Here is a 16,059-nt window from a genome sequence, read left to right as displayed (position 1 = left end):
TCCCTGCCCTCAAAGAGCTTACATTCTATTGAGGTGTTACTTGTCTGAATAATGTTTCCAACTTTATATTTTTCTAAGCTGATATATTGGATATTGGATGGAAGCAATGCAATAGGCTTTTAAAACACCAGTTAGTTTAAATTTAGAAGGAACAGCAGAGTGTATAAAAACCACAAATGAGATACCACCTCACCCCAGTCAAAATGGCTATCATCAATAAATCAACAAACAAGTGCTGGCAAGGATGTTTAGAAAAGGGAACCCCTGTGTACTGTTGGGATTGCAAATTGGTGCAGCCACTATGGAAAACAGTATGGCGGTATCTCAAAAATCTGAAAATGGAATTACCTTATGATCCAGCAATTCCACTCCTAGGTATCTATCTGGAGAAATCCAAAACTAATTAAAAAAAAATTATGCACCCCTATGTTTATTGCAGCAGTATACACAATAGCCAAGATATGGAAACAACCAAAATGCCCATTGGTAGATGACTGGATCAAGAAACTGTGGTACATTTATACAATGGAGTATTACGCAGCCATAAAGAAGAATGAAACCCTGCCATTTGAAACAATAAGGATGGACCTAGAGAACATTATGTTAAGTGAAGTAAGTCAGACAGAGAAAGACAAATGCCATCTGATCTCACTTATATGTGAAATCTAAAGAAAAGAATAAATGAATGAACTAATCAGAAACAGTCTCAGAGACATAGAGGAAAAACTGAGGGTTGCTAGATGGGGGGGTGGGGATAAGGGGGAAGGTGAGGGGATTAGAAAGTACAATCGGTAACCACAAGATTGCCACGGGGATACGAAAGTCAATTTTGGGAATGTAATCAATAATGTTGTAAAGATTTTGTAGGGTATCCGATGGACACTTATCTCATTAGGGAGACCACCTCAGGGATGATGTAGATGCCTGATCACTGCACTGTACACCTGAAGCTGAAGCTGAACAATAATGAGTGTCAACTGCAATTTTATCTATATACAAGAAGCGGTTACAAGAAGCGGAGTACAGTATTAGGAATAGAGACAGTGGAAATGTAATGGCTCTGTGCGATGTCAGAGGGGTAGTGGATGGGGGGAGAGGGCTTATCACTGTGTGAGGGATATAAATGATTAATGTCTAATTATTACATTGTTCTGTGCACCTGAAACTAATTTTAAAAATGTTAAAAAAAAAAAAAAAAGATGTTAAAAAAAAGAAGGAACAGCTGCTTTCACCCATGACATCCTCTTTGGTTTGCATATTTTGTGTTTTATACATAAGAGTAGCATAGTAAAGCATGCGTTTTTATAGCAATTAAATTAATTAAATTATAAAGCCCAAGTTCCTCAAACTACTGATAGACCCAATAATATGAATGAATATCAAAAACATTATGTTGAGCTAAATAAACCGTATTCAAAATAGGGATTACTGTACGATTCCATTTATATGACACTCAAGAATAGGTAAATCTAAGCTATGACGATAAAATCAGAACAGCTCTTGATTTTGAGCTGAGTGAAAAGGAAAAGAGGAACTGACTACAAAGGGATATGAGGGAACTTTTATGGGTTAATAAAATGCTTTTTATATTGATTATAATAGTAACTTCACAGGTCTATACATTTGCCAAAACAAAAAATTTAAACTAAGAAAAAAAAATTTTCTTGTGTCTGATATTATCGATTCTATCTCCTTGTTCCCCAAAGGTATAGTCTGTAGAGTCTTTCAGAAACTCTTTATTTTGCCTGACTGTTAAGTAGTGGGATATTCAGGCAAAACCCTAGGGCCCTATGTGGTGAGTTGGGCTACCAACTTCCATAATTCAATTCTTCTTCCCGACACACATGCGCTTCTTCATCACCTTCATAACAGGTAGCCTCAGTCTACCATTTGTCCTCTAAAATCTCCAGAAGTAAATCATGATGAAAAAGTGAATTTTTGTGCCTGTGTTATACAGGAGTGACCATATATATATATATATATATATATATATATATATATACACACATATATTTACACACACACATGCATATACACACACATACATATACACACACATAATATGTGTATATATATATACACATATATATGTATGTGTGTGTATATATATATATATATATATATATCCATCTTTCTTTTATTACTTCTATCTACTGGGCTATTTCTAGGTAGAGCAACTGATTCTTAGACTAATTCAGAGACTCTGCCTCCTAGAATCTTCTAACAGCAGGTAGGTCAGCTCCCTTAACAGGAAATAAAACAAAACAAAACACTACTATGAATGTCTTTACATTTTAAAAGATTTCTTTTTAAACCATCTCATAGCCTAGAGGAAACTTTTATTCAACAATCAGTAGGAAGGAATGTGGGAAAGTTGTCAAAACATTAACACAAAAATCTATATTCCAGTCCGGTCCTAGTATATAACTAGGTTTCTAACCCTGGAACAGTCAACTAACCCTGCTGGGCCCCAGTTTCCCATTTACAAAGAGAATTGGGTCAGCCTCTGTGATATCTAAGGCCTCCTTTGTCTCTAAGAGTCTATGCTTACAGATAATGTTTCAATTTACATATTTGGAAACCTTTCTATTTACATATGTCCTAAAGACATTTTTGTTTCTTTTTCAGGTTTCGTGTTTGATTGTGGTTTGTTTGCTTAAGATTGGCGCTAAGAAATCAGTTTTGTTAATATACAGGTATGGCCTCTGAGTCAAAACAGAAAATGACAAAAAAACAAAAACACAAAAAACAGCTTTAGGAAACCCACTCTACCCACTCACCATCAAATACTACTTTACTAGAATGTGTGGCCAGTGCAGGCAAACCCTAAGGCATCGGAGAGGGTTGAAGCGTCACTGAGTTATCAGAACTTTGCTTAGATAGCCCAGACAGAGAAATAATAGGTCAAACATCTGCAAGGGAGACCTGGAGGATGCAGCCAGCAGTTATTCAGCAGGTAATGGAACACTTCTATAGCCTGATCTGGGCAGGTGACCTATGGCCAAAGACTGGCCAGAAAGCAGTATGCTGGCTGCCTGAGAAACAGTGTTCCAAGTTCAGCCCAACAAGTGGCTATTCTTATTCAGGAAGACGTAGAAATCTGAGTTCAGGGGTTTGCTCCAGGAGAGGGAGAGCAGTGTTAAAAGCTGTCTGGATGAACAGTGTCTGAGTATCTCTTAGGACAAGGGGAGAATTTCTAAAGGAAAAGGAATGGTGGAACCTGGAAGAAAAGGGCTCAAGATCCTCTTTGGATTCTAAGGGATCTCATGGGACAAGATCCACGAGATAGCTGTCCATGGGCTTTGCCTCACCAGGAGACACGTCAGTACAAAGAGTGAGGCACAAAAACCTCCCTGACACCGTTCTTGTCTGTGTTAATGGCATGTTTCTCCTTCTAAAATTGCTACCTCTGTTTCCCACCAGTAAAATTCAGTTCTTTGCACAGTCTGGAATCTTTGTCACTGACTTCAGGTAAAATAGAAATCAAGCCAATTCACAGAAGTCCAGCTGATTAATGTTGGCCTGGCAGATACCGACTTTTGTTCAGGGTTAGAGGCTGACAGAGCTCAATGGTCAAAACAGAACTGAAGATGCTGTCTAGCTCTAGTCATTCATTCCTATGCCCAGATGTGGAGAAACACACGCTCAAGGACAACAGTGTTCCTTTAATACATTCAGTCTGTGTAATTTTTTAACAGACTAAACACAAAATTTGTTTACCAGAAGCACTGGGGGAAAATAAAATGTTCTCATATCAAAGAGAAATAAAATAAAATAAAATAATAAAATAAATAAAATAAAATAATGAAATACAACACAGGCTGCACACACATCTTAAAAAGGTCAAAGCACCCTCTAACTAGGTGGCTGTTAATCTCGGTGCTTAACTTGACTCCCAAAGTCAGACATCAGTTTCCAGATAACAGAGATCCTGTACATCGTCAAACACCCTTAACAGGCTGTAATTCCAGAGTCCAAGGCCATCAGGAAGTCACAGTCACATTTATCAGATATAAAACAATAAATGAAATCCTGATGGACTAGGATGTTATCAACCAGTGGCCACACCTGTCCCCCCACACAATTTCTTCAACATGATGAGACACAGAATGAGCAAGCAACTAATTCCCACTGTGATTCTCTGGGTTCTCTAATGACAGAAAGCAAATTTTAAAGGAAAAGAGAGGGAAGGAGAGAAGCAGGGAAGGAGGTGACCCATTTTAGGAAAGGAATCACAACAAATGGTAATTTGCTTTTAATCTTTCTTTCAACTAGGCTACGTCCAAAGGCATTTAGCTGCACCATGGTATAATAATTTTATACCTTCATTTTACATAACTTACACCAATAATTTTATATAATAAGTTGGCATGACCTTAATTGCCAACTTAATAATTATTGAGGCATTCCTCTTAGAGAGGGAAACTTTTGGGGAAACTACTTTGAAGAGGCCCCAGCAGTAGAAGATGTGATCCTGAGTAGTGGCAAGAGCCGCAACAACAGACCAAGAAAACTGCCTTGCATGTGCTAAGAATAATAATTTGAAAGATGGAGTGCCCCTGAGAAGAAGGGAGAGAGAAGAATGGAAGCAGGGAAACCAGGAAATGGTGACAGGCATGTTGGGTAAAACTAATAGAACAACTCCCCCAGACCTTCACCCATTTTCCCACACACATACTTTGTCCACAGTTGCACCACTGGCATGGAACAGAAACAGCACATGTGGGATCCAAAGACTGGAGCCAGAATTCACTATATGAAGTAAACTTCCCCCAGACCTGTGGAAATCTGGGGAAGAGCTTTGCCACAGGGCATGGCAGGGTGTGTGGTGAGGGTAAGGGGGTGATGCTAATCCAAGTGTGACCGGCCTCTTACTGTTATAAGGTGTTACCCTCATTTCCAGTTGACATAGGCAATTACCAACTATCTTTGTACTTTGTTGCCTTTAAAACACAGATTCAAATTCTTCTTCTCCAAGAGAACTTCTCATCTTCTTTCCTTTTGGAGCACCATCCCACCTTGGGAGGAGCCAAATTACTGTCAACACCTTACACTACAAAAATTTTTCTTGGTGGGAAGGAAAGCTGGTCTACATCCTCCAGCTACACTTACGACTTGCCTTTAGCAAATAACAAAGGAGGTTCTAATCTCCACTTTGGCCCCCACCTGCCTCCACTTCCATTGCAATCATCCTAGTTTTGGAATAACACCTTCTCCATTCTCCAGAAGGATTGATTCCTGCCTAGCACAGTGTCAGGCACATAGTAGATAATTTTGATTAAACTGAATTAAATTATAAAATCACATATGCAAATGATTACATGAGGCAGTTAAGGAAAATGCTATAAAAATCATCATCATCATCATCATCATCATCATCATCACTGTCATTGCTTTGATCATTAGAAGAGAAACAAAACTACTCTAGGCGCGGAGAAATTTGTATTTATTTACTTACCTGTTGATCATCTTTGCTTACGCGTATCCAAATTGCTACTGCCAGGATCAAGATACCACAAAGCTGCAGGGGAAAAAAATACAAATATATATATGAAGTACAATTTAGATAAACTGCAACTCTAATTCCACATACCTTTAGCCATCTGGTTACAATGGTTTATCATTAATCACACCATTACAACCTAAGAGATATACATGAGGTATATTCATCTGCAGATAACTGCTAAAATGTTCCACTGTAATTGGCAAATTCGATAAGAATAATCTGTTTCCCATCCAGTGTATTCATAGGTGTAGGACAAGAAGTTATCTCCAGCACGGGGGAGGGGAAAGAGGATTTTCCATGTTTCAATTCTAAATCTGTGTTTTTGCTAGATTTTAACATACAAAAGATAAGTCACAACAGTTTAAAGACAAAATATCCTTATCAGGCCCCTGGGTTTGTCTCTGAGAAGCTGATCAGACCAAAAGAAAGGGAATAACTACTAATTACCAAACATTCCTTCAAGATTCAAGAAGCAACAAGTTGGGAAAGTTAGGGGAAAAGTAGAATATTTGACAAAATTTGCAGTTAAGCAACGAGGGTTTATAACACTTTTTATACCCAAATAAGCTCTTTTAAAATAAGCTCTTTTAGGTAGTAAAGCTTACCCAGAGAAGAGGAACAATGAGGAACAGTACTTAAAGTCTTAAATTCCTTTAATGACTTTACCAGATTATTTCATTTGGACCAACGCCAACACATAAAATGTGAAACACATTTTACTTTCATGTAAGTAAAACCCTTGTCTTTTACAATTTTTTTCTTTAACGATATATATGTTGTGGCCTCAAAAAAAAAAAAAAAAAAATCAACGATCTAGTATTAGATAGAGATGTTGAGAACAAGTTTGATAACATACCAAACCCAGCAGGCCTGGGAGGACTTTCTAGACTATTCTGGCCTTATGGTGCTCTGACAGAGAAATGCCCGAGTCTTCCAACGCCCAGTGACCTTGGAGCATCACTGCTTTCATACATGGTTGAGCCATCTGTCTAGAATCCCAAAACATCAGGTTCATTTTTAATGGTTTCTCATTAAGTGTGCCGTGGAAGCAGAGTCAAGGGCTTTGTTAAGGAATGAGGAGTCCCAGGAGGAGCTAAGGAACCAGAGGATCTGTGTTCACTCAAAGATCTCAGAAATCATCCTGTCTCCATGTAATGTGATTTCTAGAGTGGATTTTAATTCTATCATTGTGCTTCTGGTTTACTGGAAGTGTTCCTTTATTTTATTTTGCGGTAGGGCTTTTAGGAGGTAATCAAAGTTAAATGAGATCATGAGGAAGGGATCGTACTCCGATATGACTGGTGACCTTATAACAAGAGGAAGAGCTAGAGAGCTGTCTTTTACTATGGACACACGCAAGGAGGAAAGGCCAGGTGAGGGCACAGCAAACAGGCAGCCGTTAGCAAGCCAGAAAGAGAGGACTCACCAGAAACCAAATTAGCTGGTGCCTTAATCTGGGACTTCCAGCCTCCAGAACTGTGAGAAAATAAATTTCTGTTGTTTAACCCACCAAGTTTACGGTATTTTGTTATGCAGCCCAAGCAGACTAAGAAAGGGCAGGAAGAAAATGGGAAGCACCATCCAGGACACAAATAAATGGTGTAGAACAAGCTGATTTGTCCTCTTCTCTGATATACAACTAGTGTCCTTCAATAAACCTTACTCCCTCTCAATTCTATCCTTTGATTTGGGTGTTTACCAAAGTATTTTTGAAGAGTGTTGAAAACGGAAGAAAGTGCAGAGTGTTATGCTGGGAGGAAGAATGTACTATGAGCTATATCATTATTGGTCCAAAATAGACACTCTTTAGGTAAATTTAAGGGAAACCTTCCTATGCTGCTCCAGAGAGGTTACAAAAGAATAAGAAAACATGCAAATGGATAACTAGAAGATTTGTTTCTACAATAACCCCAGATCACTAGAGGCCATGAGCACAGGGGCAAGGATCTTGACAGCCCTTACATTTTCCGACAGTACTGCTGTTGTTAGTTTTCAAGTTTCCTCTTTTATTAAATACGTATTAAAAGTCCCGTTTAATTGCACTGTGGTAAGATAATGCAGACTGTGAAATCATTGCTTGTGAGAATTTTTTCATATTAATTTGATCATTGTTTTTGTTCCATTTATTTTGTCCTCTTCTTCAGGAATACAAATTGTTTTGATTTCCAGTCTCTGTTCCATCATCTTCTTTCACATCATTTATCTCTTTTTTATTTTCCTTTGGGAGAGTTTCTCAATTTGGGATTTTTATCACTGTCTCCATGTAACATGGTTTCTGGAGTGGATTTTAATTCTATCATTGTCTTTCGAGTTTGCTTGAAGTACTTCCTTATTTTATCCATTTCCCTTTTCATCTCATCCTACGGTTTTCCAGTTAATTTTATCTTCTTTTATGGCCTCCAGCCACCATTTCATGGGGGGTTATTTTCTGGCATTGCATTGTGGATACCAATTTCCTGATACTTTTCTCAGGATGCTGGAGTGTTTCTTTCAGGGGTGTGTGCTTGTTATCTAAGGCTTCAGGGTGACATTCCCTCTCACTTGTTCTTCAACAGTGTTTTTTTATTAAGACTTATGCAGGGGTTTTCCCCTTATTCATCTTTAATAAGATGAGACCTATTCTGATTTCTTATTAATTGAGAGTAGGGTGGAGGCTTTGTCTCACTCTCTAACAACGTGGATAATGTTAATTCTCACATCTCCTACTGGAGGGAAGGTTGCTGTGCATTCTCTCTACAGGCATGGGCCTAATACAGCTGTGATTTACTGAGAGGGCCTCCTAGCCTTCACACAGTATCTGATTTTCTGATGCTCTAAACCAGTGGAGCAAATGAAACACTCCAATTCTTAGTAGGCTCTGCTATTATGGTTTTCCTATCTTCAGCAAAATGAAGGTTTTTGGCTTTTCTATCTTCCCAACATGAATGATATTGATTGTATTAATGCATGTTAAGTACACAGTCAATTGTCCCTATGGTTGCATCCGTGTGTACCTTCTAAACCTGCTAAGTAAGCCAAGCACCCAGTACAACTGCTGCAAATTCTAATTTTAAATAGCTCTAAATTTAAGGGAAAGAAATCTACCACTTTTCCTTTTGACATGAATAAGGCTTAGACAAATGTGCTTCGGGTTACATTTTTTGTGCTAAAGTATAAAATCACTAAAATTCACATAACTTCAAAATACGTAAAGAGAGAGACGAATGCTCAGCATTTGATTAGAATCCTAATGTTTCTGAGTCACATTTTTATCACTTTGTTTCCAAAGTTCAACCGCCATAAAGTAACACCTGCAGACCTGTACATACATTTGCAGGGCCTGGGGCAAGAATACAAATAATAGACCACAGACCACAGATCTCTATATTGAGAAGTTATATAAAATACGTTCCAGCTTCCTAGCTTGACAAATGTGCCCACTTCATGACCTGGAGGACATAGTTCGATTTAGAATTTTCAGAATCCGGCCAAGGGAGAGCCCGCCCTGGCCTCCATCCCTCACTTCCGGTTCTGTCTTGAACTCTGAGGGACATAACAGAACGGGTATGAACAACCTCAGCCTGCAAGCCAGTTGTTTACCCTGCTCCTATTCCTGGCAAATAGCTTCCCTAGATTGCTCCTGGAGAGTCTCATGCAGACCCTGGAAACAGGTGTGGGGCCATTTGGGCAGGGAAATTTCTGGACCCAGATACCTAAAGTGGAGGCCAGGCCCAGGGTGAGCACATCCTCCAGCCCCACAGATTTCTTGACCCATGAGGACAGAGAAGGGTCAGAGTATGGCTAAAGTTATATTTAAGGTTTAAAAGCCCATTATGTATAAAATACTATCACACCAGATTCCAATACTTTAAAATTAAAAAGCAATAGGACTGTTGGCATCTGGGAAAAATAGCATTAAGTGAACAATTATTGCAAGAGCTCTGACAATTAGGTTCACAAACTTTGTTGTAACGATGTTGCTAACCTTTTTTGATATCAGAGGGATTATTCATTATGAATTTGTACCAACTGGACAAACAGTTAACAAAGTTTACTATTTGGAAGTGCTGAAAAGGCTGCATGAAAAAGTTAGACGACCTGAACTTTTCACCAACAATCCATGGCTTTTGCATCACAACAATGCACCAGCTCACACCGCACTGTCTGTGAGGGAGTTTTTAGCCAGTTAACAAATAACTGTATTGGAACACCCTCCCTACTCACCTAACCTGGCCCCCAATGACTTCTTTCTTTACCTGAAGATAAAGGAAATATTGAAAGGAAGACATTTTGATGACATCCAGGACATCAAGGGTAATACAATGACAGCTCTGATGGCCATTCCAGAAAAAAAGTTCCAAAATTGCTTTGAAGGGTGAACTAGGCACTGGCGTTGGTGCATAGCTTCCCAAGGGGAGTACTTCGAAGGTGACTGTAGAGATATTCAGTAATGAAGTATGAAGCACTTTTTCTAGGATGAGTTCAGGAACCTAATTGTCTGACCTCGTATGTCAAGCCTTGGTTATAGGCTTTCATAAAGTACCTTAGTGAATCTTCACAATTAATCCTGCTAGGTAAAAGGATCATGCTCATTTCAACAAATGCAGAGAAGGGAGCACAGAAAAGTCAAGGAAACTGTTCCAGGCCACAAAGCCATATGGAGTGAGTTCAGGATTTGAATGTCTGTTTACAAAATATAATTTCTTTCCATTCCCTTCAGTAGTGATAGAAGAAGTTCCACCTTTTAATCCTTACCATCTTATTTCCTCCTCTGTTTCAAAATCCATCCTTGGAATTTATTCATCGCTATGCATAGTAATTTCATATTGTCTCATAGAAATGCTTGTATAATGTTGGCTGAAATGCCTGTTTCTTAAACAGTTATTTAGCATTACTCTGAGTTCTTTATTAAATTAAATAATATTAAGGATGAACTGCCCACATTTTTTAATAATTTCTTAAATAATTCACAACTCCATCGGGGAGATACCACTACTATTCATTCCCATTTTACAGCTAAGGAACACTAAAGTAGACAGGTTAACTAATTTCCCCAAGGTCACACAGCTAATGAGGGAGGAACTGCAGGGTCAGCCTGAGGTCTCAACCCCTGGGCTCCAACACCTTTTGTCATTGTTATAGTTCCACCCTGATTGCCTAGTGGAGGGCAATTGCTGTATTTACAAAGTTCATACATTTCAGCCATGTCAGGACATCATCTTGAGAGATTTCATCAACTGACAGAATGAAATGAGACTGTGCCCTATTTTTTAATGTACCCCTATCTCTTAGTTATGTCTGCTCTGTCTAAACTCTTAATTGCTCTCAGGACAGCTAATGTAAAGACCTAGGCACCACATAAAATACCCTGATGAACATCAAAATGCTCGTTCCTGGACACTCTCCAAATTCTGTCTTCCTTCTGCTCTCTTCAAACCACTTTTTGCATTGGCTTCTTTCACTTGCTGATGCATTTGGCTTTACATCTTGGACCTCTTTCTCACCTCACCTCATTTGCGATTGGTAATGTTCCTTCACTCTGCTTTCCTTCATAAAAAGTTGGCCTCTCCATAGCTCTCCTCCTCTGGCAATGGTTCCACGCATCCATTGGCTAAAGGCCCCCTATTCCACGCTTACCCAGACTCCTAAGACAACCCAAGCATCTACAGTACTCCGAAGCCTGACTTATCTGAGAGGAGCATAAGAAAATGTGGGCAGTTCATCTGTTTTGACACAAAACTCAAAAAAATAGGTTTTGTAACTATAATTTATTATTTACAGTACCTCCCGTTCACTCTAACTTGCATCAAACTCTAGCATCAGTGATTAGAAGTGATTTTCGCTTTCACATGTTTTTCTTCAATTACTAATTCTAACAAATGGAAATCACTGCATATTTATGTGGCATATCTCAAGTTCTCTCACAAAAGAAACTGGTATGTTTAGTTTAAATGACCATATGCCTATCTTAGAGATATTTCCACATCTGGCCCTACTTTGCAAAGGCTTAGTTTTGCAAGTTACACCAGAAAGAATGCATTTGAAAACATAAGGCCATGGATATCTACAAGAAAACCACATCAGTGGGACTGTTAAAATTTTGCTTAAGTAAACATTAAGGATGTGACAAATTGCTAATTTCCTATGAAGGACTGTAAAATTCCAACGGAGAACTCTGGGTCAGGGGTAAAGGGAGAGTAGAAGTAAGAATGGTTCCCTAACCTCAGAGACTCCTTCTGCAGTCTAGATTTTCAATAAAAAGATGTTACCAGTTGGCTGAGAAGTTATCATTGGTCTTTTTAACTGCTGCTTTCACCCAAAGACTCTATTTCAAGATGCTCATATAGAGGTTATAGATCCCACTAGAAAATTTATGTTAAGAATAAGGCCTCTACTCCAGGGAAGTTAGAAATATTTAACTGAAATCTACAGTATCAGAAAGGCTTTATCTTCATTGTCAGAAAAACAAAGAAATAATGGTAACCATTAAACAATCAGAGTTCCCTAGGAAAGCAATAACAGCGTCTAGGTACAGGATGGTACAGATCTCTACAACTCACCTTGAACTCTACTCTTACATATATAATCCTGGACCCATAACATACCCCTTTGTTAGGCTGTCTTTATCATTTTGTTTAAAATTCTGATGTATTCCAAATTTCTGGTTAGCTATTTAATGAAACACTGACCTTTCATGTATTCACTTTGTATGCTCTATTTTTACAACAGAGATATATTTTAACTGTTTCATAATTTAATAATGAAGATTGCTACAGGTTTGGGTACGTTGGGACAAGTTGTTAAAATAGGAGTCATGCATTCATTCGCATATTCAAATTTTGGGTTGTTTAAATTGGCCATATATATTCTGTGTCATAAAAAGACAATGGTTACGGTTCTTTAAAAACAGACATCAGGACATCTTGGAGAAATACGTGACTTCAGGTCTGGGGCAGGAAATAGGGAAGAGAGTCTGGAACATCTCGTCATACCAAATAGCGAAGAAGTTATCAAAGTTCTTAGGATCATGTCAAAAGAACACAGGAGCCAACTTGAAGATGCTCCCACAGGCCAAAGATGGAATAAATTACACATCAATGAGGATGAGAACTGTGACAGCATTTAAATTTATTATTTCATAGGATACTTACAGGAATACTTGCTATCACTGTTGCATGATACCAGAAAATTAACTCATCATTTTGAAATCTCTTAGGTAAAGAGTTAAGGAACGTCTGTTGCCGTTTAAAATAAAAACTAGATACCAATGGTAACCAATCAGTAAGTGATCAATTTCTCCTTACGGAAAGAATTCTAGTTAATAAATAAAGGAAAACTAATAGAAATGGAGTATCACCAATTTGAAACTCTCAATGAACGAAGGATTTAGGTTCTTGAGCATCAGTGGCTCCCAACATCATAAAACGTGACTTGGTCAGATGTTATATACCTCCTGATGAAAGAACACAGCATCACTTATAAAGTAGTTGTATCTGCCAAAAGTAATAACCTGAATCTTGTCAAGCTGCCTGATTAGACTAGAAAATTAGATAAAACACAGAAGACAGAGGAACTACACTGTGGGTATGTAAATAGCAAAATTCAGATGGTGGAAATTGTGATAAGACAACGTACCCAGTACATAAAATTTCAAGGGAGAAAAAAAAGAGATAAAGATGGAGGGATAACCTAAAGATGAAAATTGACATAAAAGATACATCAACCAAGCACAATGTGCAGACTTTATTTGGATTCTAATTCAAATAGGAATATTTATAAGGTGATTGGAAATTTGAACTCTGGATGGATATTTGATAATTGATTGTGAAATTCTTGTTAAATTTTGAGTGTGATATTGACAATGTGGTGACATTTTAAAAAGTATTATTTATCTTTTAGATAAATATTTACAAACACTAAAATATTTACAGATGAAACAATATATCTGGGCTTTGCTTCAAAATAATATGGGGTGGGAAAGGGATAAGAGTCTGGACAGGGAAAGTTTGGCCATGGTTTCATGGCTGTTGGGGCTGGATGTTGGGGTAGATGACCCTGTCCTATTTTGTGAATGTTCAAATAAAAACATTCATAGTAAAAAGCTGAAAACAAAACCAACCAAAGTACACAGGCATTTCATTGTTTATATTCTACTCTCAAGGTTTAACCAATTTTAAATATTTCAGGGAAGAAATTTATCAGGACTAACTTAAACAACTGGCACATATTCATGAGCTTCATTTAATATATTTGCAAAGACAGCCCATTTTTCTGGACAAAAAGAGAAAGTACGAAGGCCGGACCTTCTTTATTTTAATTATTTATATACTCACTTCACCAACATATCATCTGTATTCATTAGGGCCGCTGACATTGAATGGGAAGTCATTCTATACAATAAGACTGTATTATTGTAGTTACATTTAATTAGGTACATCATTAATTCAATACAACAGAAATTTACGAACATTTAGATATCAGCTGCCTATTTACTAAAGGTAACCAGGTAAAAAACAAAACCAGAACTCTCTCCTGCTTATATTGCATAAGCCAGTTCTTAAATCAATATACAAAATGCATTTTTCATTTAAGTATTTTCAGCTATTTCTACTGATTTACTTTTGAACAATCTATAATTGTACCATATATACTAAAAATGATAACATCAGTTTTCTACCATCCTGGCCTGCCCTTTACCTTATTGCGTTTCCATATGTAATTTTCCCACTTTCCAATGATAGATTCTATTTATCAATTTATTTGCTATACCTTGTATCAAAAGACTTTAAGGGAACCATAAGAACTTGCTAAAACACAAACTCTGTCGATTAGAAGGTGGGATGATGACACATCAAAATCCTAATTTTAAATTGCTGATACAGACCTGGTGGTTTAATTTAATCTTTCATGATTAAATAATTTTATTGTTTCCCTCTCAAGTTTTTTATATGACCCATTGTTTCTTCTTTAGGTCTCTGAAAATAATTCTCTTCTCATGTCTTTATCCTCTGACACCCCACCATGCACCTGTTTTAAACCCAGATGTAAATTCTGGGATTCGGGGGCTTGGACTCCATCCGGATGGAATCAGATCAGCTTTTTCCCACAGGGTCCTTAAACTAGGAAGGCCTGCATGACATACAACTTAGAATAATTGTCCTTTAGTAAAGGGATATTTTTCCTCTGTGATTGTTTTTGCAACAGTATCAAAACATTTATAAAATGTTTATCCTCACAGATCCTGAAGTGCACTTTTTTGAGTCATTGGCTCTTTTCAATTACTGAAATAACCAAAGAAAGAACAAACAAATCCAAACAAGTAAATGGACAAAGGCATTTTCCTCCTCCTCCTATTTCTTTAGTGCAGAGTCTGTTCTCGTTTATGATATTTATATCAAGATCCCCTTTCTTGCATAAAATTGATAATTAAAAGAAAAACACTTACCCAGAACAAGAAGTTGAAGATAAACATAGAATATTTTATACAGCCATTCACACCTGCCATGTCGCAAAAGGATCAGGAATCCAGATGCCGGTGAATTTAACTGTTGCTTATAGGATTGTCCTGCAATGTGCTCTGAAGTAATTTGCCTGTAGAGATTTCTGTGCCCACGGCTTCAGAGCAGAAATAGAAAGCAGAGAAGTGCGTTTGTGGGGGAATAATCTAGTTATTAAAGTGGATAAAAAATTAACCCACACATTTAAATATCATAAGGGCTATCTCTAAGGGAGTGTGTTCTTTTGCTAGTCATGGCTGCTGGGGCATGCCGCCAGGATATTTATGATCCTTTCGCAAAAACTGCTTCCTCTAAAGTAAACAGATATCAAGTTAAGGGAGTGGCCCTGAACCAGGGAGAGAATGGCACAACGATACTAGGTTGTTAGATTTCAGAAACCACAGTCTGACTTGCCTGCCCTCTATTTTGACTCTACCCAAATAAGATCCTTTTGCTCTGAGAAAAAGGCACATTGTGTCTCAACTCATTTTTGCATTGCATTTTCTCAAGAATGCAAAATTTCTCTCAGGTGCAATAAAATGCAGTTAGAAATCTGCCAAATCTGAAGGCTTAGACAAGCACCCTTTTATCCTGAACTCCAGAACAGTGGGAACAACCATTACAGGTACCTGCCTTCCAAAACTTCCAAATCTATTTCCAAACAATTTCATGGAGCTGCCTTAAGTGCAGCGTGGTTGGCGGAAGTGGGGAGGGAGAGGCTGCCCTGCTTATCATAAGCCCATTCAGTTTTTATCTTTATTTCTTTATTATGTAAAGGGAAAAAATTCTTAGGAGTCACTCTCTGACTGCTGTGATTGTGTTCATTTTATAATGTGAAGTCATTTTGATAGTTCAGTTTGTTTTTAAGGCGGACTCTCTTCTTCCCTTTCTCTTGTAAGTTATGTCTAGCAAAGCTCCTCACCACCAACTCAATTTCTGGATTCCTGGTCTCTTGGACAAAAAAAATCAAATGAGGAGGTGGTCATAGTTCAGTGACCATAGATTGTACAATTTGTTTCTAGTGCTAATAGAAGGCAGCTGTTGCAGGTAAAGGCAAAATTCTTTGACCTAATTAAG

At 37.8% G+C, this 16,059-nt stretch overlaps 1 protein-coding gene across 1 annotated transcript in view; it reads right to left on the bottom strand.

Moving 5' to 3' along the window:
- TSPAN8 (tetraspanin 8) overlaps window positions 1–15,249 on the bottom strand; it is a 28,545-nt gene extending 13,296 nt beyond the window's left edge. The window contains exons 1-2 of the mRNA XM_019748927.2: window positions 14,931–15,249; window positions 5,459–5,521 (exon numbers count right to left, since the gene is read on the bottom strand). Coding sequence (XP_019604486.2) covers window positions 5,459–5,521; window positions 14,931–14,990 — 123 coding nt within the window. The 5' untranslated portion in view covers window positions 14,991–15,249. The remainder of the gene's footprint in view (window positions 1–5,458; window positions 5,522–14,930) is intronic.
- Between the last annotated feature and the right edge of the window lie 810 nt (window positions 15,250–16,059).

The sequence above is a fragment of the Rhinolophus sinicus genome, linkage group LG02 (assembly GCF_036562045.2).
Source record: "Rhinolophus sinicus isolate RSC01 linkage group LG02, ASM3656204v1, whole genome shotgun sequence".
In the NCBI taxonomy this organism is placed as follows: Eukaryota; Metazoa; Chordata; class Mammalia; order Chiroptera; family Rhinolophidae; genus Rhinolophus; species Rhinolophus sinicus.
This window is presented reverse-complemented; position numbering and strand designations above follow the sequence as displayed.